This window comes from Mus musculus, chromosome 5 (assembly GCF_000001635.26).
Source record: "Mus musculus strain C57BL/6J chromosome 5, GRCm38.p6 C57BL/6J".
Classification (NCBI taxonomy): domain Eukaryota; kingdom Metazoa; phylum Chordata; class Mammalia; order Rodentia; family Muridae; genus Mus; species Mus musculus.
Window position 1 is genome coordinate 139,702,097 of NC_000071.6, and position 24,648 is coordinate 139,726,744.

At 53.1% G+C, this 24,648-nt stretch overlaps 1 protein-coding gene across 2 annotated transcripts in view; it reads right to left on the reverse strand.

Annotated features, from left to right (window-relative positions):
• Positions 1 to 4,595: 4,595 nt before the first annotated feature.
• Micall2 (MICAL-like 2) overlaps positions 4,596 to 24,648 on the reverse strand; it is a 29,642-nt gene continuing 9,589 nt past the window's right edge. Inside the window, exons 2-17 of one of the 2 annotated variants that reach the window (XM_011240974.3) lie at positions 19,852 to 19,900; positions 17,148 to 17,289; positions 16,127 to 16,317; positions 15,343 to 15,458; positions 13,610 to 14,749; positions 11,045 to 11,301; positions 10,191 to 10,284; positions 9,458 to 9,615; positions 8,487 to 8,636; positions 8,306 to 8,370; positions 8,107 to 8,230; positions 7,595 to 7,685; positions 7,420 to 7,493; positions 6,790 to 6,904; positions 4,966 to 5,012; positions 4,596 to 4,813 (exon numbers count right to left, since the gene is read on the reverse strand). In XM_011240974.3, coding sequence (XP_011239276.1) covers positions 4,740 to 4,813; positions 4,966 to 5,012; positions 6,790 to 6,904; positions 7,420 to 7,493; positions 7,595 to 7,685; positions 8,107 to 8,230; positions 8,306 to 8,370; positions 8,487 to 8,636; positions 9,458 to 9,615; positions 10,191 to 10,284; positions 11,045 to 11,301; positions 13,610 to 14,749; positions 15,343 to 15,458; positions 16,127 to 16,317; positions 17,148 to 17,232 — 2,781 coding nt within the window. In that variant the 5' untranslated portion in view covers positions 17,233 to 17,289; positions 19,852 to 19,900 and the 3' untranslated portion in view covers positions 4,596 to 4,739. The remainder of the gene's footprint in view (positions 4,814 to 4,965; positions 5,013 to 6,789; positions 6,905 to 7,419; positions 7,494 to 7,594; positions 7,686 to 8,106; positions 8,231 to 8,305; positions 8,371 to 8,486; positions 8,637 to 9,457; positions 9,616 to 10,190; positions 10,285 to 11,044; positions 11,302 to 13,609; positions 14,750 to 15,342; positions 15,459 to 16,126; positions 16,318 to 17,147; positions 17,290 to 19,851; positions 19,901 to 24,648) is intronic. The other variant, NM_174850.3, reaches the window with a different exon arrangement.

Here is a 24,648-nt window from a genome sequence, read left to right on the forward strand (position 1 = left end):
CCAGAGGAGCCCCTATGGTGTGTGAAACACTCTTCAGGCACATTGGATCCACAGTGGGAGAGAAATGATCCTCCCCTACCCCCAAGACCTCAAGGTCCTCCACCTTAGATATCAGGAGACAGAGCTCCATCCAAACACTTCTCAGGACCCACTGCGAGAACACAAAGGCAGAATTACCCGGAGGCCCGGAAGTAGGGAGCCAGTTGTGAGGAAGGCAGCAAGCAAGCACGTGTGATGCACACACACACACACACACACACACACACACACACACACACCGCCGCCCCAGTCCCAGTCCCAGGAGCCTGGGAGTCGGAGAGGAAGTGAGAAGTACTGCAGGAAGATAAAGCCTGGGTGAAGACAGGGTCATGCCCCTGTGCCCGGAAAGAGTGTGTCACTCCATATCTCAGCTTCATCCCCTCCCGCCCCCTTCTTTCTACTACAGACACTAGAGCCCACAGCCAGTCCTTCCCAGCTGCTCCCCAAAGCCCAGAGCGTCTCTCAGTGCTCAAGGCTGAAGACTAGTGTGGACATGAGTGTTGGGAGCACGGCTCCTCCCCTAAGAACTCCCATATTTAACCCCATTCAAGAAGAGGAAGAATGCTACACAGGCCTGGGTCTGATCCGGGGCCATCTATAGGTTATCAAACACCAAGCACTGCTGGCAATCCCACAGCTACATCTGGGGTCTATGGAGAGCAGCCCAAATAACAGGTGGAGGACCAGTGTCCTGGCCCCTCTTCCATATACATAACCTGCTAGGTAACCATCTATGGGAATGAAGCAGCCACCACCACCACGACACAGCCCAGGAGCTCAAAGAGCCATCCATCCCTGGGTTCCAGCCTCCAACCTGCAGCTGACCTGCTGTGTGGCTTCCAAGAACTGCGGAGCCTCTCTGAGCCTCTAAGATCACCATATCTATATAGCAGAATGGTTCCTGGCACCTCCGAGCAGCCCTAGCCCTGGTGTGTGCCAGTCTGCCTGCCCCTGGTGGTCAAGGTGCTGAACTGCAATGGTTGGTTAAGACTGGGGAAGGGGGAGGGGCATCTAGATTGGCCCAAGCCCCTCTAACTTTTGTGTCCTTAATACATGAGAGGTCCTAGAGTGCCAAGGCCACACTGCTTCAGGTTACTACCACTGTGATGAAACACCATGATCAAAGCAACATGAGGAGGAAAGGCTTGGCTTACATTTCCACACCCATAGTCCATCACTGCTGTTAAGACAGGAGCACAAGAAGAGCAGGGACCTGGGGGCAGGAGCTGATGCAGAGGCCATGGAGGGGTGCTATTTACCGGCTTGCTTCCCCTGGCTTGCTCAGCCTGCTTTCCTATAGAACCCAGGACCACAAGCCTAGGGATGGGACCACCCACAGTTGGCTGCCCCACCCCCAATCAATCACTAAAAAAAGCCTACAGCCAGGTGGTGGTGGCACGCATCTTTAATTTTAGCACTTGGGAGGCAGAGGCAGAGAAATCAGAGTTTGAAGCCAGTCTGGTCTACAGAGTAAATTTCAGGGACAGCCAGGACTATATTTGGCTACCCTGGAACTTACTTTGTAGGCCAGGCAACTTGCTTCCCAAGTGCTGGGATTAAAGGTGTGCCCCACCATGCACGCGTGGGGACATTTTCTCAGTTGAGGTTCCCTCCTCTCAGGTGACTTTAGCTTAGGTCAAGCTTGGGCCATAAAACCATCCAGCACAACTGACCAACTTGTCACACAAACACATCACTGTAAAGCCACACCCTTCTCTCTCTTGTTCATCCCCAAGATCACACACTGATAGAAACATCACAATATAATCACTTTACAAATGAAAAAGGGCCCACAGTCTTACAAATTCAAACCCTTTTTTTTTTAAAAAAAAATCAATCTCTTTTTAAAAAAAAAAGTTCCAGTCTCTTTTATAAGTCCAAAGTCTCTCAACTTGTGGGACCCTATAAAATAAAATTAAAAAAAAATAAGTTAAGTGCTTTCTTATTTCAAAAGGAAAGAACAGTCCCACTCAGATCAAAGTAAAACCAAACTCCAGCCGTGTAAATAACTCGGTGTCTGATATCATATCTGGAACTCACTCACTATCTTCTGGGCTCCTCTAAGGGTTTGGGTCACTTCTCCGGCTCCACCCCCTGCAGCCCACACAAGCTTGCCCTCTAGGCTCTGACCAGCTCCACTCCATGGCTGCTGGTGTTCTTGGTGGTTGTCCCAAAGTGCTAGGGTCTTCTGCTGCAACTGGGCCCCACTTTCACCAATAGCCTCTCATAGGCTCTTTTCACAGTGCCAAGCCTCAACTTCTTTGCATGACCCTTTCAGTCCTGGGCCATCAACTGCCACCACGGCTGCAGCTTCACCAATGGCCTCTCTTGGTGACTCACAGCACCAAGCCTCAGCTGTTCTCCATGACCCCTTCATGTCTTTAAAACCAGTACCACCTGGGTGACTCTTAAATGTGACCAAGTTTAGCACCAGGTACAATCTTGACTGCTTCTGGAACACAACTAGCTTCTATGTGTTGACTCTGAGGAAACACTTCACAGATTTCACCTCAGAGCTGCTGGCCTTTTTGATCCGAGCTGATTCTTCAGCCCCAGATGATCAGCGTCCATCACCCCAGTAAAGCGAAGGTGTTACTACAGTGTTTCTGTTAGCTTGTGAATCACAGCTGAGTTTTCAACCCCAGCTGACCAGAACCAGGATTCTTTTTCTTTTTTTTTTTTTTTTTTTTTTGGTTTTTCGAGACAGGGTTTCTCTGTGTAGCTCTGGCTGTCCTGGAACTCACTTTGTAGACCAGGCTGGCCTCGAACTCAGAAATCTGCCTGCCTCTGCCTCCCAAGTGCTGGGATTAAAGGCGTGCGCCACCACGCCCGGCTAGAACCAGGATTCTTTACCCAAGATAGCTACTGCCTCTGATAGAGTCCTTAAGGGACTCCCAGACTTCCTCTGAGATTTCACAAGCCAGTCACACGTTGCCTGCTCTGTTCTTAACGTTCTTCTCTTCCAAGATCCCATAGAACAGCTCACTGAGATCTCAACAACACTCAATGGCTTTTCTAGCCCAAGGTTCCAAATCCTTAATTAATCCTCTCCCAAATACATGGTCTGATCAGTCAAAACACAACTGGTACTAATTGCTGTCCTAGTTAGGGTTACAGTTGTGATGAAACACCATGACCAAAGCAACTTGGGGAACAAAGGGCTTATTTGGCTTCTATTTCCACAGCTTTGTTTATCATTGGAGGAAGTCAGGGCAGGAACCTGGAGGCAGGAGCTGATGCAGAGGCCATGAAGGGGTGCTGCTTACTGGCTTGCTCAGGACCCAGGACCACCAGCCCAGGAATGGCTCCACCCACAGAAGGCTGTGGATCCCATTAGTCACTCACTAATCAAGAAAATGCCTCAGAGCTGAGTGGTGGTGCACACCTTTGAGCACTCAGAGGCAAAGGCAGGAGTCCTGAGTTTCAGACCAGCCCGGTCTACAGGGTAAGTTCCAGGACAGTCAGGGCTGCCCAGAGAAACCTTGTCTCAAAAAACAAAAACAACAACAAAAAGAAAGAAAGAGGAAATGCCTTACAGGCTTGCCTACCTGCCATCTTAGGGAGGCTTTTCCTTAATTCTCAGATGACTTCAGCTTGTGTCAAGTTGACAGAAGCCTGGCCAGCCCACTGCCACACCCAGCCACTTTGCTATTGGCCTAGCCCTGCCTATCTGTGGCATGGCTCCCCCAAGCCTCTCTTACCCAATTGGTCTTTCGAGGTTGCGAGGCACAGCCCAGCAATGAGAAGACACCCAGGGGCTCTATCAAACTATAAACCCTAGGCATCTTCTATCCCAGGCTCACAGGTCACCCGTGTCCAGGGTACAGACCCAGGCCATGGAGGCATAGTAACTATAATGTCCACTCTGTCCTCCTTTCTGTAGGCACAGCCAGGAAGCAATAACATGTCCAGAGAGGATTGTGATTAGCTTCAACTGTCAACTGGACACAGTGTTTCAACAAGGAACTGCTGTAGATTAGGTTGGTCTGCAGGCATGTCTTGATTGTCTCAATGGAAGTGGGAAGACCCAGCCTGAGAGTAAGCAACGCCATCCCTGGGTTGGGACCTGAATTATCTAAAACTAAAAAAAGGAAACTGAGCCAAGCAGTGGTGGCGCACACCTTTGATCCCAGCACTTAGGAGGCAGAGGCAGGAGGATCTCTGAATTCAAGGCCAGCCTGGTCTACAGAGTGAGTTCCAGGACAGTCAGGGCTACCTACACAGAGAGACTCTGTCTTGAACAGCCCCTCCCCCAATAAAAGGAAAACTGAGCAACAAGTATGCACGCATTCATTTCTCTCTGTTTTTCACTGGGGATGAGATGTGGCCAGCTACTCAAAGCCTGGCCACTGTGACTTCCCTCAGTGACACACTGTAACTTAGAACTGGGAGCTGAAACAAACTCTTCCCCCTTTAGCTGCCCTGTTGGGATATTTTATGATGGTGACCGAAAAACATCTAGCACAGAAAACGAGTGCCCACCCAGAGCACCTGGCACATGCCCAGGGCTGGCACACAGGCGCCCAGCCCCTGGCACGGTGACACACACAGGCAACTGTGGGAAGGTCAGTGTCTTTATTGAGGTGACGAGGACCCAGAGTGGGAGGCCCAGGCCCTGGCACCCCCAGTATCCCTTTCGGGGACCGCAGCACCAGTCTCTTCCTGAGGAGGTCCAGGGCCCAGTGCCAGCCACGTGCAGCTCAGGCCTGCCCGCTTTTGCTCTTCGAGGACCAGATCTTGGACAAGAAGGACTTGGACTTCTTTCTCTGGAGGCCTGAGGGGAGAACAAAGCCATGCAGCCCCCCGTGAGGCTCCTGTGAGGGTTTCCTTCCCCGCCGCCTGCGGGGCTGCCCCTCCCACAGGAGGCCCACCCCCCCAAGCTGGGGGAGACCATCCTGCTCACCCCCGATTGTGCCCCATAATTACCCAGGTTCTGGATCATATTCTCCAGCATTTGGTCCTCTTCCTGTTCCCTGGAATGGGGACAGGGCGACTGTAAGGGATGTGGGCCCTGGAGAGCTACAGGGATCATGTGCTCTCTCTAACAGCAGAGTCAGCCCCACTTGCTGACTTGCCCTCACATGAGGCTCCACTCCTTCCTCCATCACCAGGCAGGTCCAGGTCCTCCCCAGCCTTGCCAATCAACAGTGATCTGGGGATAACAGGCGACCAGATAACCTGGTCTGACCCTCTTAGGGTCACACAGAGTTTGGTTTGAGGGCAGCCTTGGGATGACCCTGTGTGGCCTGGACATTGGGCCTCAGTTCACAGAGAGAGAGCCGAGAAGGCAAGCATAAGCATGCACACACTCATTTCCCTCTTAGATGTGACACCACTAACTGGCTCAGGCTCCTGCCACAGCCGGGAGCATGGAGAAGATCTGAAACCACCAGAAAATACTCAGCTAGACACATGTGATTAAAATTAAGTACTAAACTGGGCTTGATGGTGCAGGCCTGTCATACCAACTACTTGGAAGACTGGAGCAGGACTATTGAGTTCAAAGCCAACCTGGGCCAAAGAGTGAGTTGAAGGCCTAGGCAATTTAGTAAGACCATGTCTCAAAATAAAGTATGAACAGTGCTGGAGCCATAATACAACAACAGAATCCCCCAGTGAGAGGCTGGGGGTGTAGCTCAGTGGTAGAGCCCCTGCCTGGAATCCCCCAGTGAGGGGCTGGGGGCGTGGCTCAGTGGTAGAGCTCCTGCCTAGAATCCCCCAGTGAGAGGCTGGGGGTGTGGCTCAGTGGTAGAGCCCCTGCCTAGAATCCCACAGTGAGGGGCTGGGGGCGTGGCTAAGTGGTAGAGCCCCTGCCTAGAATCCCCCAGTGAGAGGCTGGGGGTGTGGCTCAGTGGTAGAGCCCCTGCCTAGAATCCCTCAGTGAGGGGCTGGGGGTGTGGCTCAGTGGTAGAGCCCCTGCCTAGAATCCCCCAGTGAGGGGCTGGGGCATGGCTCAGTGGTAGAGCCCCTGCCTAGAATCCCTCAGTGAGGGGCTGGGGGCGTGGCTCAGTGGTAAGAGCCCCTGCCTAGAATCCCCCATGAGGGGCTGGGAGCAGTGGCAGAGCTTTTGCGTAGTATTCATGAGGGTAAGTTTAATTCCCAGCAACACACACACAAGATAATTTGTCACTACAACCACCACTACAGAACTGTTTATGCACAGAGCAGAAAACACTCAGCAGAAGGGGACATAAGCCCAGAAGCCCAGCCACTGTCCTCATTCCAGAAAGGAGGATTATATATAAAAGCAGTTTTAGGGGCCACAAAGATGGCTCAGCAGTTAAGGGTGCTCACTCCTCTTGGAGAGGACCCATGTTCAGTCCCACACGGCAGCTCACAAACACCTGTAATTATAGTTCCAAGGAAATCTGATGCCCCCTTCTGGCTTCACAGGTGGTTGCATACACGTGGTGCACATAAATTCTTGCAGAAACGTAATTAAAATATATAAAAATAGTCAATAAACACATCTTTTATTTTAAAAAGACATGTTAGGCTCACAGTTCAGTTTCCCAGGCTAAAGACTGCGGTCTATCAGCCACTCATGGCTGTCACACTGAATGATGGGCCATTTCCTTCATGAGCTATGCTGGGCAGTGCTGTAAGAAGAAGCCACATGGGAGGACTAGCCTCCCCATCCCCAAGTCCTCTTGTGCAATGCACCCTAGGTTTCACTAAGTAAAAGACAGCCTGCCAGCTAGGAGCAGCTCTCACCCCAGGCTACCCTCCCCGGGGCCCCTTGTCCCTCACCGGAGCCGATCCTCATCCAGGAAGTCAACGATGTCACTTCGGTCATTCACGGTGTTCACGTATTGGCTCAGCAGCTCCTGCTCCCGCTGGCGGTCCTGGGGGGACTTCAGACCCTCTGTGGACACAGCCTGCTGTTAGTAGAAGCTCCATTCTGTTCAGGGACAGAAGAGCCCCAACGCCTGTGTTGCTCTCCTCCATTGGTGGGGATGGCTTACAGAGTGGACCAGATCCAGGGACAGTCCCCCGAGTGTGGGGCCTGTGGTCTCTGTCTTCACTATGAAAGGCTGGGGCAGGGGTCCTACAGCCAGGAGGATGTGGTGGAAGGCTGTTCCTATTACTTAAAGTGTCCCTCCCATGTCATCCCCTTGGACAATCTCACACTAGCTGTTGGGGGCTAAAAGAAGACACTGTGAGGCCCTTACTTTGAAGAGCATCAAACTCAGGCATAGGACAGCTAAGGCGTTTGTCTGAGGTCACACAGCCAGAAGCACAAGAACAAAAGCCATAAGCCTCATGGCTCAGTCATGACCCTATCACCATTGGACTCTCATGGGTCAAGGCAGAGCAAGTGGGGAAGCTGGCACATGGGTTGACGGCTCCCGAGCCAGGTTTCCTGGGACAGGCACCCACCTGGCTTGTCCATCAGCCTGCGCAGCTCACCCTGGAGGTCCAGCTGCTGCTCCTCCAGGCGCTGGTCCTTGGACCTGCAGGATGCACAGGTCTGAGGCTCAGCCTGACCAGGATGTTCCCAACCCCATCCACTGGGTGGTCCAGGCAGGGTAGCACAAGGCTGGGGGGTCCTCACTTGTACATGAGTTCCGATTCCAGCCTCAACAGTAGCTGCTTCTCATGAATAAGCCGGAACCAGTCCACCATGAGGCTATCCTCAGAAGCATCTGTAGAGACACGGCTGGGGTAGGGAAGGCCACAGAGACCCTGGGACCTACACTGGTACGGAAGGGCAGGCTTGGAATAGTATGAAAGCTAGCTGGGGGTACCCAGGAGAGCCTGCAGCCAGCCTGGGCAAGCCAGTCTGCAGCTAGTATGGGATGGAGCCAGCCTGTACCAGTAAGATGCATGATTAGTCAACAACCACCAAGGGATGGCCAACTAATGTGGCCATGGTCATTCAGTGCAGGTAAGACTTATAGGAATATGGCCTGCCAATAAGGGGATGGCCAACTTATGGGCGTGGCCAACTATTGGGTATAGTCAGCCCATGGAGGTGTGGCCAGTCATCTAGGGGCGTGGAAAGCTGACAGAGTGTGGCCATGGTCAGCAACAGGGCACGGCCCTGGGTAGGGCCAAGCTGCTCACCTCCCTCAGCTGCCCGCAGCCGCTTCTCCAACTCAACACCCCTGAGCTCCAGGGCGTCCAGTTGGCTCTCAATGTCCTGCAGCTGCCTCTGCAGCTCCTCCTGGGGGATATAGTCGGGGTGGAGCTGGGGGAACCAATGAACAGTGAGCAAAAGGTAAGGACCAAGGCCCAGCTGCCCCCTGAAGCCCAGCTTACTCACCCTGACTGGGGAAGTGACAGCTTCACCAGGTGGAGCAAGGCCACTGTCCAGGACTGCAGACCTCTCTGGAGAACAGAATCTGGATGTGACCTGGACATGCCTTGGACATAAACTGACCCCTCTAGTCTAGGCTGTGAGCCCTGGCAGGCATTGCCCCCCTCCAAGCATCCCTGGAACTGACCTCTTGACCACCTGGTGGGTGACTTCTCCTCCTTACAGCTCCTGGTCCCATCTTCCTGCTTCTTGGGCTCTGGCTGGAGCCAATCAGCTGAAACATCAAGGCTGGGAGGGACAGCTAGTTTCTTGCGGTGTGATGGAGAAGGAGAGAGGGCTGCCAGCACAAGAGGGTGGGAGTGACGACGTGTGTCAAGCCTGCTGGCCAGAGCCCTGACACTGAGTGTAGCCAGAGCTCTACTCTGTCACAGGACAGCCAGCATCACAGTGCCATGTACCTCCCAAGGTAGCCCCCTGTCCTGCCCAGACTGGCCATGTCCTCCCAGGGAGGCAGCATCCAACAGATCCACAAGGCCAGTGCTGCTGACATTACATAGTGTGACCTTGGAAGGTGCCCATAGGTGGCACATGACCCAGTATGTATGTGTTTACAGACACATCTAAACATGAATGCACATACATGCATCCATGCCTGACACATACATACACATATTTTCAGCCTGTTCCTGAACATGCCTCACACACATATATCCCATGCATGAACACACACGTACACACATAAAGAACATGCCTTGCACACGTACATTCTGTGTCTGAAAACACATGTGCATACGTACAGATCATACTGGAACATGCCTCATATACATACATCCCATGAATACACGTGTGCCCATTTATCCAGCGAGTGATGACACACATTCACACATACCTTATTACATCTACACATGCATGTACATGTCGACATCCCATATCCAAATAGGTGTGCATACATAAATCTTGTGTCTGAATATACATGTACACACATGCCCATAGACATGTCTCACACATGACCATACATGAATGCACATTAAACCCCTCCAGGAACACACATTCATACACATCCATACCCTGCATACACGCCCTCTAGCTGAGCAGGGCCTCTGCCTGACCCCAGTTGGAGTATATACAAGAACATGTCTGAGTTCCCACAAGCGTTACCTGCAGGACTGGGCCCGGAACCAGCAGGGCATGGTTTCCTCTTGTGCTGAATAGAAGTCAAGGTGATATGGACGCTGGAGTCAGAGCTACTAGAGGCTTTCCTGGAAGTGTCACCTATCCTTGGCTCTGCCAGGACTGGCTCTTTTTGCTCCAGAGACCTGGGTGGAAGATAAAGTTAAGTCCCAGCCCAGATGGGGATGGCCAGGAGTCTCAAAGCCATATGCCTATGTCCAAGGTCCTCATGGTCTGAAGGAAGCCACGTGGCCAGTCCTGCGTCATCCTGGCCTCTAATTCCAGGACCTCCCTGCTTCCACCTCTAGGGCACAGGGCTGTGGGTCTCCACATACTCCTTGTGGGGCCAGGGTACCTCAGGCTTGCAGGGACCAGCTACACTGACACTCATCCCAAGCCAGGCTCATGGGAGCTCCCTGGAGTGACACCTGCCCAGCATTCACCATATCTCTTAAGTCATCCCACTGAGATGAGATGTCCCTGTTACCTGAAAGGTGAAGGGTCCCAGCATACACAAGCTAGTGTGACCCAACTTTTTCTATGGATACTGAAAGGTCCAAGTGCGTGTATGCCTTTCAGCCAGAGCTGTGTCAATTCCCACATGTACACTGCCATGTGCCCACACACTCTTAATTAGGCACCTGCTGTATGCTGGCTCAGCTCATCCTGCAGACCCAAGGACACAGGTGAAGCTCTGCTTCTGAGCCCAGCCCCTGCTCACCTCCCAGCAGGGGTTTTCTTATCCACAGGCTTCAGCCGGGCCCTCCATCCTTCTGGTCCCTCCTCTTGGCCTTCCTGAGAGATGGGACCTGGACCTGAGGGTAGAAAACAGATCAAGTAGGTAAGACAGCTTGAGACATCTCTTTCTAGCCAACTGCATCCTTTGACACCCACCAGAGCCAGCCCACCACACAGGACCGAAGTGGGGCTCCTAGCCTGGCTACTGTATTGTGTTCCCCTGAGAGAGTCACTGCCCCTTCCTGTACTCAATTTCCAATCTGTCAGATGGGTGTTGACACAGAAGGGAAGCCCTGTGGACCAGCTCTCTGATGTGTAGTGTAATGAGGAACAACTAGGTGTGGCTCCCTATCAGTAGTCACGCTTAGCTCACACCTAACAGTACATTCAACAGGGAACTCCATCAAGGGAAAGATGCAAAAAGATACCTTTGTGGTGCATCCTGAGCCCTGCTTCCCCAGACACCCACAGAATAGCCAGAGGCATGCAAACAGAGCGAGGTGTCTGAGAAGAGTTACTGGGGGTGCAAGAGGAACCCGGGGCCTCGTTCTGCTCCCTGGGGATACCGCTAAGGGCAGAAAGCATAGTGGCCTAGGCTAAGATATGAACCTGGGACAAGGGTCATGGTGTGACCCTGGCAACACTGGCCATAGCCACAGCCACATAGGGGCAGTAGATGAAGACCCATAGAGGACTATGGATCCTGAGAGCTAAGCCACCAAACGGCAGACACCCCAAACACCGTTCAGAAAGAAACACAGTCAGGACATATATATAGCAGCAACACTTGTGGAGCAGCAGACCCCAGGGACCCCATCCCATAGCAGGGACCCTTACCCTTTACTCCTGCCACCTCTGCTTGTGGCCTGGAGCCAACGCTGGTCTTACCAACCCTTGGAGAAATACTCGGGCTCTTTTTGCCAGCCTGGAGAAATACAGCGGTATTGCCCACATTCACTGGGGCTGAAGGCTCTAGCTTTATAGTGAAATTAGGAGTCTGGGTGGTTAAAGCTGAGAGCTTGTCTGAGGGAACTTTTTGTGGCACTTCATTCTTGGGAAGGGTTACCAGGACAGAGGAAGTGGCTGGGAAGGACCTGTGGGGAAGAGAATGGGCATCAGGTACGGGCAAACCCAGGGGTCACCCTCCCGACAAGAAGCCAGTTTCCAGAGTGAGCTCAAAGAACGGTGGACAATCTACCCTCAGATAGATGGCCCAAAGCATCTGCTTGTAGCACTCGCAGGCACTACTAGCTGTTTTATAGTATCAAATCTGGTGTCCATTGGGAATAAAGTATCCCCCAAATATATTCAACGTGGGGTGCCAGCGCTGAAGCACTATGGGCAGCCATGGCTCGAGCCAAAGGCTGCTCTACACTTGCCCATCTCAGTACTAAGATACTCATAGGCTGAGCAGTCTAGCCAGGCACCAGCCCCTGCCTGGGATGCACGGCTCTGGGCTACCTGAATTCCCTGAGGTAACACACACATGCAGGTTACACAGAGCCTAGGCAACATTCGGCACCGCTCCAAGCTCTGACAAGCCCACTCTGCAGAGCCTTTTACCACAGCCCAGGAACGGCAGCACAGTCAATCTCCTCCTGACCCTAGGGCCAGCTCAGGAGCCCCTGGGCACCAAACGGGAGTGGGTTTAGGCAGTTACAAACCAGGAATGTCCTACCTAGAAATCAAGGACCAACCCAGCTCACTAACAGCTGTACTGGGCTAAATGGGATACCCAAAAACTCACATCCGCTGGGGAGTCGCTGGAGATCTTGGGGTGTGATATTATTTTTAAAAAGTGGTGGTGAGGGCTGGAGAGATGGCTCAGTGGTTAAGAGCACTGACTGCTCTTCCAAAGGTCCAGAGTTCAAATCCCAGCAACCACATGGTGGCTCACAACCATCCATAATGAGATCTGATGCCCTCTTCTGGTGTGTCTGAAGACAGCTACAGTGTACTTACATATAATAAATAATAAATAAATCTTTAAAAAAAAAAAAAAAAAAAGTGGTGGTGCATGCCTGTAATCCCAGCAGCACTCAGGAAGCAGAGGCAGGCAGATCTCTAAATTCAGGGCTAGCCTGGTCTACAGAGTGAGTTCCAGGATGGCCAGGGCTACACATATATAAAAGCCTTGTCTGAGAAAAACCAAAAGTGGATGGTGAGGATCAGTCAATGTGACCACATTATAATGCGTACAGTGGTCAACATTCAAAACACTAATGTCCTAAGAGGCCAACAACGCAGATGTGGAGATGTACCTATAATCCCAGCAATGGGGAAGGTGAGGCAGGAGTATTTGGAGTGGATGGTCATCATGTAAATTAGAGGGCTGGGATACACAAGATCTCGTCTCAAAACACCAGGACTGGACTGGCAAGATGGCTCAATGGATAGAAGCGCTTGTCCTGAGAGCCCGACAACCTGAATTCAATCCCCAGAACCCACACAAAGGTGAAAGGAAAAACCAACTCCATAAAATTGTTCTCTAACTCCATACAGACATTGTGACATGTTCTCCCATCACACACATCATACAGAACTTTTAAAAAGTCCTGGGTGTGGCTCAGTGTAGAGCTCCTTCATAGAATCCCCCAGTGATGGGCTGAGGTGTGGCTCAGTGGTAGAGCCCCTGCCTAGAATCCCCCAGTGAGGGGCTGGAGGCGTGGCTCAGTGGTAGAGCCCCTGCCTAGAATCCCCAGTGAGGGGCTGGGGTATGGCTCAGTGGTAGAGCCCCTGCCTAGAATCCCCCAGTGAGGGGCTGGAGTGTAGCTCAGTGGTAGAGCCCCTGCCTAGAATCCCCCAGTGAGGGGCTGGGGTGTGGCTCAGTGGTAGAGCCCTTGCCTAGCATGTGAGATGCCCTCAGTTCCATCTCCAACTCTCTACAAAAGAAAAAAAGACAGAAGAGAGAGACGGTAGACTCCATGCAATAATGGAGTCAGAGATGGAGAGAGGTGGCCACCAACCAAGGGATGCCAGGAAACTCCAGATGTTGAGGGAGCGAAAGGACTCTCCCTTGGAGGCCAGGTGGAGCATGTGGCCTGCCACAGGACATGTTCCTGTGAGGGATGACTGTTCCCCTTCTATCTGCACCGTATGGTCAGTGTGCCAGGCACAAAGGACCCTCAGGACCCAGCTCCATTCACACAAGTCATCCAAGGCACGGAGCCAGGCCGTGTGCCTCCCTGCTCTTTTCCTGTCCACAAGACAGGCAAAAGGGCTCAGGAGCACCAGTCTAGTGTGGACCACCTGCAGCCACCAATGTCTGTAAGACCACCATGCCCTGCATTCCTGCCTCTCTCCTGCTCCCCACCTCCAATTCCCAGATAAGGAGATGAAGGCCTCACAGAGAGACAGACCTGGGGGGCAGGTCGCAGCTACATCCACATCCCTCCCACCTACCTGTTTGGAGCCTGGGTACCAGATCCTGTCAGCGCCGGAAGGGCCTTCCTAAGGACACTTAATGCTTGCTCCCGGCTGCTCTCCTGGGCAGGGGCATCCACAACAGGAGAGACTTTGCTGGCAGAGGTATTCATCACAGCAGGGACCCTACCAGTGTGGGCAGTCACCACAGTGGGCACCCTGCCATTTGTGGCACTCACTACAGTGGGGACCTTGCTGGTGGGGGCATTTACTACCGTGGTGACCCTGCTATTAGTGGAATTCACCACAGTGGGGACCTTGCTGGTGGGGGCAGACACCACAGTAGGGACCTTGCTGGTGGGGGCAGACACCACAGTGGGGACCTTGCTGGTGGGGACAGTCACTACAGTGGGGACCTTGCTGGTGGGGGCAGTCACCACATTGGGGACCTTGCTGGTGGGGACAGTCACTACAGTGGGGACCTTGCTGGTGGGGGCTGGGGCTGGGGCTGAGGCTGGGGCTGGGGCCGAGGGAGGGGTCTGGAAAAATTTCTCTCGGGCCTGCTGGGTCTTAGAGGCTGAGGAAGTCCAGGCTGGGGTGACCGCTGTGTTTGAAGACTCTGAGTTCAAGTTGAGCTGAGTCTTAACACCTTTTGAGGCTGTCTGCCCTTGGGACCCAGGTAGGTGAGTGTTCCGAGCACTTGGGGATACAACTGGGCGGGAGTTGAAGTTCGCTGGGCTGCTCTGGGCAGGCGATGACCATCCTATTGGGGAGCTATTCGTCACATGGGTGAGAGCTTTGCTAGTCACAGAAGTAGTAGTCACTGTGATCGTGGGTAGCTTGGGCCCCGCAGAGCTCCCCACGTGGACTTGGGAGGTAGATGGTGGCTTAAGTTCCGTCTGGACAAAACCTTTGGCGGTTGTGTTTCCTCCAGCGTGTTCCCATGCTGCTGTCCTGACCCTCAGTGGTGTCCCCTCTCCATTTGCCTCCTGAACCGTCCATGAGACGCCGAATGGCCTGGTGTCTGCAGTGACACCCCCTGGTTTCCTGGAGGCCAGGTTTGATGACTTGGGGCTCACAGAGGTGACTTCTGAGCTGTGGTGGGTACAGACGAAGACTCCGGGCTCTCCCGTGGCACGGTAGGCCCCCGAGTGCAGCGTGCTGGAGCACTGTTTACACCTGTGAGAATAAGCCACCAAAACTCAGAGCCCGAGCTCTTGATCAATCATTCGTTCACCCCCCGGGTTCATCCATTCCACTCTGCCAAAGGCACACAGGGCCACACTCCTGTACCCACTCCTCCAGTGGCTGACCCTTCCAGCAAATGCTCCTTAGTGATTTTAATCATCATTGTGGGTTACAGCCTCCACCCGTATGCTTGTCGGGGGGGGGTGCACACCACAGAAAACATGTCACCTCCTGCTTGCATATATGAAGACCACACAGTGTAACCCACTTTCAGGGGTCCAACTGCCACCAAGCTCATAAAAAATGGACATAGGATTCACTCCTTGTCCCCAAATCTAGAAGATTCTGGGAAACACGAAGGAGATTATTAAGGGTCACAAAGTTTAAAAAAAAAAAAAAAAACACAAAGGGCTGAGAACAGAATTAAGTCAGTGAATCTAGAGGGACATCCCCCAGGGGACATTAAAAGAGGATATTGGGGTTCAGCTATACTGTCACCAATGGAAGACGGATGGGAGGGCCACGGGAGCCAGGGAAGTGTGTGAGAAGGAAAGGTACACCCCAGCATGCAGCAGCAACCGTACCTGAAGCAGCTTCGGTGGTAGAGGCGCCCGTCAGCCAGGTGCCGCTGCACAAGGTGAACATGTTTGCCACAGACCCCACAGATACTGCTGACAGAGCTTCCCGCGGTCCCCGGAGCCTGCAGGGGGTGTCGGGGTCACTGAGAGGCAGCCGATGTCTCCAGCCTCCCCCCTCAGCCCAGAGGTGACGATCCCACTCTACAGGCTGGAGAACTGAGGCCCTGGAGAGTGACTAGCCAGGGCATGGGTGTGGCTACACACTCAGGACCTTCACAGTGGCCTCGTTGGAAAGAAGGAGACTGGATTCCAGAGATGCTGGCAACTCATGGTGGGGCTAGAGACAAACCTTATACCTTATAACACCCCACCAGCCTCTGGGATCAGACCAATTCCCTCTGCATCCTGGCCTGCCTTGCTCTGGCTTCATGGAACCTGTAGTAAGCTCTAAGGGACAGCAGGGGGCACTCAAGGTCAGCATTGCAGAGCTGGCCTAGGAAGAAAGGTCCAATCCAGTGTCCCTTCCCAACCAGGAAAGAGGACAACAATCTAAATCAACCAGGAAAGGTCTAGGGTTACAGCTCCATTCCACCTGGAGGACCTCCTATGCCTCAGTTTACCTATCTGTATTATGGGAATCACAATTCTTGCCACGCTGGTCACCTCAGTGGGTGCGCTGGATACAAAGCAAGGGAAGGGGTGCTTGCTGTACTAAGGGAGAATCCCACACAGTCATACATTTTGTGATATACATAGGCCTCTAATGCCCACTCAATCAAGACATGCTTACAGCCTTTGGGGATGGTCTTTGTGAGCCACCTTCATTCCTCTGAACCACAGGGTTTGTCCGAGCTGGGGACAGTGGTGACCTCTGGGTTTGAGCCGGCGAGGGCAACTTGGCAGGCTGGGACAGGCCCTTCTTTCCAGAAAGTTCTTCGGTCGAATCGGATGAGGGTCTCTTTATGCCAGCCATGCCCCCAACTGGCATGAGACACAGGAAACAGGGGTCAGGCGGGTCCCACTCAGAGCCTGTGCTCTCTAAGAGGTCCCTGTGCTCACAGTGAAAGGCACGGGCGTCCTGGGACAGCTGGTGAGATGCAGAGTTGGAGAAGGACAACCCCAGGGCACATGCTTCCCAGAAAACCGTGGTCTGGCCCTCACCCCCTCTCCTAGCCGACAACCCCATCTAGGGTCACAGAAAGGGACTTTTCTGTCTCCAAACCACCATTTGGAGCTGGCCCTCCGCCCAGGGGGATTCCGGAGAGTTCTAAAGCTGTAAGAGGAATGTTGTACAGGAAGCCAAGAGGCTCCCCACTCACAGGACTGACTGAAGACCCAGTTTGCCCTCCCTGCCCTGCCTGGCCATCCCTGCCTGGGCCACACAGCTTCTTTTGCCACAGTCAACCAGGCATTCATTGTACAGCCTCAGCTGTCTAAGCCCTTGGGAGTCGAGATGGGCAAAGAGGGTAGAAAAACTGGGACAAGAATGCATCTGTGCATCTAGGCGCACAGGGAGGGGGAATTCTAGGTGGGGGAATAAGGGAGCGGGGGGGGGGGGAGAGGAGGGGAATCTCATTCTACACTTGCACAAAGGCCCTTGGTCTCCTTGGTAACAGACACATCTCCAGGAACCCACATGTGTAGTCTCAGAAAGGGACCTCCCTGCATCACTGCCCACCCTAGGCTCAGTGCTCAGCCATGAGGACAGAGGATGGGAAAGGCTCCTGCAGCGTGGGCTGGTGGCCCGGACAGTGTCAGGAGACTTGGTCATGCCCCTTGGCAAGGGAGGGCCCGTCTGGATGGGGACTCACTTGGGGACCGGCCATGGAAGTAGTTGTAGTATTGTGACACATAGGTGAGAATGCTCAGCCGGTCTGGAACCTTCAAGGCCACCATGTCCTCAGCGTCTAGCAGGGCTGGGATGCCCAGCTGTTCCTCAGCCACTTGGAAGGCCTGGATAGGGGTGAAAATCAGCGGATAGTAGAAAGAACTACTGCTGGGCCATCAGTACCCCCCTAAAAGAGGGGGGCAATAAAGCCTGCACTTCAAGTCCAAGGACTCCTAACTCAGTGACCTTCCAGGCTAAGCTTGTCACATTTGTTTAAAAGTTCAAAGTCCCAACTGGTGTTCCTCAAGAGACCAGGCCCAGGGGACTAGTTGCATGTTGGGGGCAGGTGCTGAAAATTGAACCCAGGGCCTCCAACATGCTAGGCAAGTGCTTTGCTACTGACCTGCACCCCCAGCAACACATTGGGGGATTCTAGGCAGGGGCTCTACCACTGAGCCACGTCCTAGCCCCTCACTGGAGAATTCTAGGCAGGAGCTCTACCTGTGGCTGCTGATGCCTTCCACCCAACCCTTGTCAAACGCCAAATGTGGCTGCAGGCCTATCAACTCAGCTACTTGGGAGGCTGAGATGGGATGATTATAAGGTCAAGCATATGCTGGGCTACAGATGAGTTCAAGATCCACCAGGCCTACTTAGTAATATTAACCCAAAATAAAAGTAAAAGTGGAACTGGAGATGTGATTCAGCCTTAGAGCCCCTGCCTAGAATCCCTCAGTGAGAGGCTAGGGGCGTGGCTCAGTGGTAGAGCCCCTGCCTAGACTTCCCAGGGAGGGGCTGGGGGCGTGGCTCAGTGGTAGAGCACCTGCCTAGAATCCCCCAGGGAGGGGCTGGGGGTGTGGCTCAGTGGTAGAGCCCCTGCCTAGAATCTCCCAGTGAGGGGCTGGGGGTGTGGCTCAGTGGTAGAGCCCCTGCCTAGAATCCCCCAGTGAGGGGCTGGGGGCGTGGCTCAGTGGTAGAGGCCCTGCCTAGAATCCCCCAGTGAGGGGCTGGGGGGCGTGGCTCACTGGTAGAGCCCCTGCCTAGAATGTGTGAGGCCCAGAGTTCAAGTCTCAGTACTGGAAAACAAAATACATAAAAATCTTTTTAAAAAACAATGTAGAGCCCCGCCAGCTCCCTTTAGCTCAGGGCAGAGGCACTGACATCACGGCCCTGACCCATGGTGACTAGCCACATCCTGGTGACTCCTGTAGTTCCCTTCACTGGGGCTCATCCTCCAGACACCTGTGTGGCCTCATGTAGATCCCAAGTCAGGGTTCCAACACTGATCCCACATACGCAGCCCCCTAACCACACTCAGACCAAACCTCAGATCTCCTCTGACCCACGGAGAAGGTCCAGGCCCTGGCCACTCCCACTGAGGGCCATGTGTGCCCTCGGTGTGACCTCCTCACCAGACACTCCTTTCTCCTGACAAGTCTGGGCAGGAAAGCCTCTGGTCCACACTTCCAGAAGTCCAGTTTCACTGGCTTGGAAGGAAAGACCAAAGTCCTTTCTCCACCAATGCTCTGCACCTGCCTCAAGACACTGCCCCACCCACCCAGGGCCCTCAACCATGCGTCCTACCCAGCACTCTGTAGCCCCAGGGCCTTTGCCCATGCAGTCACTCCATCCAGGATGACTTCCTTAGAGCATCCTCAGACCTGACAACACTATCTCCACACACCCCAGCCTCATCTCCTTAAACACAAATTCCCCTCTCATGCCCAGCGCTAGCAGAGCAGTTAACCAGCTAACTTGGCCTCCACCTCTTGATCATTTTCCACCTTATGCATTGATTCGGATCTCTAGCTTGAATTCAAAGTTAGCCAACCAGCTAGTCTGGCTAGCCAGCTTGCTCTTGAGGTCCCCTGTCTCCAACTGCCATGCACTGGCATTACGGGACAGCTGCCCCACTCATCTGGGAGCTACACGGGTGCTGGAGATTGAAACGTAGGTCTTCATGCTTGCTCCATCAGCAGCGTATACCCCCAGTCCTCGGTGCCAGGACTAAAGCTACCATGCTTGGCCCAGAACTGAGTCTTTAACTGTATTTCACGATAATTAAGTAGCAGAGGCTACCCTGCCTGGACTGAACCATCTCATGTCTACTGATTCAGTTCTCCTCAGAGATGCCTGTGTCAGGGGCCCACGCAGACCCCGCTTGGAGTAGAGTAAGGACATATATACGTCAGTTCAAGGGACAGTGGTGCATATTTGGTAGTAGGGAGAGTTGGGTTGGCACAGAGAAGGTACTGGCCATGGAAGTACAGACTAGGTCTGAAACCAAGGGGCCAAAGAAGGTGGTCTCCCAGGGGACCAGGGAATGCTCTTGTCCACCCCCATGACCACCAAGACCCACTCTCCCACAGCCTCCTGGGGCCTTGCTCCTGGATGGATCAGCTAGGCCACCCACAGGCGAGGAGGTCAGCTGCCACCCCAGCGAGGAAGAGAGGGAGAGGTCCATGGAGTCTAGTAGGATCAAGGTCGGAAGATGCTCTCAGAACTTAGGTTGCCCAGCTTGGGACTGGCTGAGGAGCTATGGGGGGAGGCCAAATCCCCAGAATGGGACCCCTGGATAGCCCAGTGGAGGCACACTCCACTGAGGTGCGGTGGTCCTTCAGACATGAAGAGGGTTGGAGGCAGAGGGCTTAGAGGACGGGGCAGTGAGCACCAGCCGCCCAACTCACCAACTTGTTGTTCTCGTAAATGTTTTCCTTCCGGAGGGCACTGAAGTTTCTGGAAGATGAAAACACTGTGTCACAACCACAACAACAACAATAAAAAGCCTGGTGGTGGTGGCACTCAGGAGGCAGAAGCAGGCAGATCTCTGAGTTTGAAACCAGCCTGCTCTACAGAGTGACTTCCAGGAGAAGCCCTGTCTCAAATCAAACAAATAAACAACAAACAAACAATCATACCAAAAAACAAAAACAAAAACAAAAAAACCCTAGCGTCAAGCCAGGTATGCTGGTGCATGCCATTAATCCCAGCACTCAGAAGGCAGAGGCAGGAGGTTCTCTGTGAGTCCAAGGTCAACCTGGTCTACCAAGTATCAGTACAGGCAAGTCTATATAGGAAGACCTAGTCTCAACAAAACAAAACACTTATATCCAAAGCCACTCAACTCTAAGAAGGAAGTGGGGCCTCAGGGTCATGTTGCCCAAATGGGGAAACTGAGGCTAGGAGTGTGGCTGTGAATTCAACAGGTCTTGAGCAAATATAAGGTGGGCAGGTATCAGCCCATGGCCGACTACGACCATAATGATACCACCGCCTGGGCACTGGTGACCCACAGTGGGTCCCCTGGACACTGGTGACTCACAGTGGGTCCCCGGCTCAGCCCTCACCTCCAGCTCCTTAGAAGGCTGATCCCTTGATTGCCATCCCTACTCCCAACAGAAGTAGAAGGAGACAAATCCAGAGAGGTCCAGCCACCGGGCAAGGGTGGTCCAGCCAAGACACAGCTCAGAATAGACCCCTTTCAATGGAGAGAGGACAATGTGGGGTGAGCATGAGGCCCTGATGCAGGGACTAAAGCTGACCCGCAGAGGGATGGAGTGCCACAGTGACTCCGCCCATATTTCAACTGCTCAGCGCTTATGTTTTCACAGCACCTCCTTCAGAGGGAGCTGTTCTGAGCAGCTGATAAACACATACTTCCTAGATGCTCACAGGCACTGTGGGCTAGACACTGTGACTGCAGAGAGGCTTCAGGTCACAGGAAGGACACTCAGCAAGGAGGCAGGGCCAACCATTCCATCTTTCATTCGTGGAAAGGTATGACTTGGTGCTCACCAGAAGCCCTCACTAGTCCTCTGGAGGGCTTCAGAAACGAGTCCACATGCGACCACAAGGTCCTAGGAAGTACCCAAGGTAGGGCCCCAAGCAGCCTGGACAGTAGAAGGCACCCACCCGGTACCCAATGGGCTCCAGACTCCACGATCATGCCATAACAAGCCCTGACATGCCCCAACATGACACAACACGGCCCACCTGAAAGCTGCTTTGCCTAGCCCCGTGTTGACAAGAGAGGTCAGCCAGAGCCTGCTGGCATCCCAGGGGAAGCTGGTTAAAGAGTGACTGTCTGTCCATCCACTTGCGGTCTGCGGGTCCCAGGAGACAGCTGCCGCCACTTGAGTGACCTAAATTGATGGGGAAGCTTCCTGGCACAGAGGAAGGGTCTCTGACCGGACACTGTGACCTGTTTCTTAGCATCTGCCTCTGGCAGGCCACTTCCCTTGGGACCCGAGTTTCCCTGGCGGTGAGGACAGCACTGCTTCTAAGACTGAATTCTTTTTCTTTTCCTTGGTTTTATCTTTCTATTTTTAATGTTTGTCGCGTTGTGTGTACTTAGCCGGTGTGCTTGTGAGTGAACAGGCATTGGTGTACCATGCATGTGTGTGGAGGTTAGGGGAGGTGTAGGTTCTCATCTACCACCATGTGGGTCCTAAAGGCCACCAGGCTTGGCAGCAAGCTCCTGTGCCCATTGAGCCAGCCCACCCCTCCCCTTTTTTGGTGGCTACACATGTTATTACTGTGCTATATTCTCTGCCTTCTGTATGTGTGTGTGCAAAGTTTATTTGTGTGGAGGTCAGAGGTCAATAAGTATCCAGTGTCTTTTTCCATTGTTTGTTTGTTTGTTTTTTGGTTTTTCTTTTTTTTTTTTTTTTTTTTTTTGGTTTTTTGAGACAGGGTTTCTCTGTGTAGCCCTGGCTGTCCTGGAACTCACTCTGTAGACCAGGCTGGCCTCGAACTCAGAAATCTGCCTGCCACTGCCTCCCAAGTGCTGGGATTAAAGGCGTGCGCCACCACGCCCGGGATTCCAGTGTCTTTTTCAACCTTTCTCCAGGGAACCCCAGAGAACCCCGTCTCCAACCACCACCACCCCAGCACGGAGATGACAGAGGCACGCCTCTACACCTGCCCTTGTCCACGGGTTCTGGGCCCTGAACTCAGGTCCTCACGCATACGTAGCAAATGCTTTACCAACTAAGCTCTCTCTTCGGTCCCCCCTCCCTTCTTCCCTTCCTTCTCCCCCTCCCTCCTTCCCTGAGGTTCTGGGGACAGAGCTTAGGTCCTCACTCACACTAAAAACACCTCTTACCAGTGGGCTCCATCCCAGCCCCACATTTAAGTCTTGTTCAGGACACTGCTTGGCCAGATGGGACAGCCATGTTCCCAGTACACAGGCATGCCTTAAACAACAAAGAGGGAAGGCTCTGGGTGCCTATGGCCACCTGACTTGGGATGGCCTGGCTCCAAAGCCAGTCTGCCAGCACAAGTCAGGCCTTGCCCAGTTCTCTGTCATGAGGACTCTCAGAAGCCCGGGCTGTAAGCCCATTTTATAGACCAACTAAAATGAGACTGGTTAATCCTGCCACATGGTGGGGTGGAGGGTTATAGTGGGCCCCTCCCTCCTTACAAAAACCTTCCCTTCAGCTCTCAGCCCAGCCAGCCAGCCAGCTGCCCAGCCCTTCAGGAAACTCTCTGCACTTCCGGCCAGGACCACCTCCAATAACGCATCCCAGATGCCAAGACCACCCGCACAGTGAAAGGTGAGCCGACGAATGACAAGGCAGCCACACCGTGCACCTACATGGGCTCCATCCACCTGAGTCTGTCCCCAGATGCCGGGTGTCCCTAGACTGTCCAAGGACAGGCATCTGACTGTCCAGCCTGCACCCAAGAGTCCTCCAGCCACACTGGTCCCTCCCATCCCCCACCCACTTGGAAAGCATGAGCCCTTCCCCGGAGCCCAGGGTCACTGACCTAAATGGCTACTGCTAGGAGGCTGGACAACAAGCTGTGTTTTGTTTCCAAACAGAGGAGGAAGAGGCAGCTGCCGGCCTCCTGCTTCCACCCCTGTCCACCCAGGCAGTCCGCACCTCCCTGTGGCTCCATTTTGTCCTCAAGCCCACAGTTTCAGGCACACCAGAGCCTTGCAGGCCCTGACAGTGCGGCCACCCTTGAAGAAGGGGCATGGTACCCAGATTAAGACAGTGCATGCATATGTTTCCAGCTAACTCTCAGGACCAAGTGTAAACTGCTTCCCTGGGCTTGAGAGGTTTCCATGACTACACGGAACCACCCTGGCCAGTCCCCCCAGTGACCACTAACATCAAGCCCAGCCTCAAACCAAGTTGTTCCCTGTCTCCGCCTAACACACTTGCCAGGGTCCCCTGAGGACACCCAGGTTTCCAAGTGGACATGTGTATGCCTTTGCTTTCTCGTGCCCTGAGCTCATGTCTCCCTTGGCATGGGCTACGGACCACACCATTTCTGTCCCTGATTGCTGAGGTCTAAGTGTCCCAATACAGTCGTTCATCAGAATTACTTTCTCGTTGTTATTATTATTATTATTATTATTATTATCATTATTATTATTATTACACATGACGTGGAGAGTGGCATGCCTGTTTCAGCCCTGGTGTAGACATCAGAGGCCAGCTTTGTGGAACTGGTTCCCTTCTTCCACTTGTATATGGATTCTGAGGATCAAACCCAGGTCACCAGGTCTGTGCAGAAACCACCTTTACCCACTAAACCAGCTCTCTGGCCCTGGAGTTCCTGTGTGGCTTTATTTATTTATGATTTAAAGACTTATTTATCTTGCTCGCTTGTTTTGTTTTCTCAAGACATGGCTTCTCTGTGTAGTCCTGGCTGTCCTGGAACTCACTCTGGGAGGCTAGACCAGGCTAGCCTCAAGCTCTGAGATCCTCCTGCTTCTGCACTGGGATTAAAGGGGTCTGGCCTTATTTTTTTTTTAAGATTTATTTATTTTATACAAGTACACTGTAGCTGTCTTCATACACACCAGAAGAGGACATCAGATCTTATTACTGATGGTTGTGAGCCACCATGTGGTTGCTGGGAATTGAACTCAGGACCTCCAGAAGAGCAGTCAGTGCTCAACCGCTGAGCCATCTCTCCAGCCCTCTGGCCTTATTTTTATTTTCTGTGTATGGGTACTTCAGCTGCACCTATGTCTTTGTACCACATGTGTGCAGTGTTCTCAGAGGTCAGAAGAGGGCATTGGATCCTCTAGAACCGGAAATACAGACAGTTGTTAGCCACCATGTGGGTGCTGGGCATTGAACCTCCAGTTGAGCAGTCAATGATGTTTTAACCGATGAGTCATCTCTAGTTCCTGTTCATTCATTTTGACATGGGATTTCACACAGCCAGGAATGACCTCAAACTCCCTGAGTGGACAAGAATGACCCTGAGCTCCTGATCCTGCTGCGTCTACCTCCCTGACTGAGACTACAAGTTGGGGCTGACCACCCCTGCAGGAAGTCCTTCATGGCCAGCTTCCTGGTAAGCATCAAGGGTCCGGTATGGGTACAGCACCCAACTCCAAACTGAGTACCTACAGCAGTTACTTCAAAGCTCTTGTTTGAGACAGGACTTAGCTAGCCCAGGCTAGGTTCCCTAACTGTGCTAGATAGTTTTGATGACAGAGGCAAGAGTCATCTGGGAAGAGG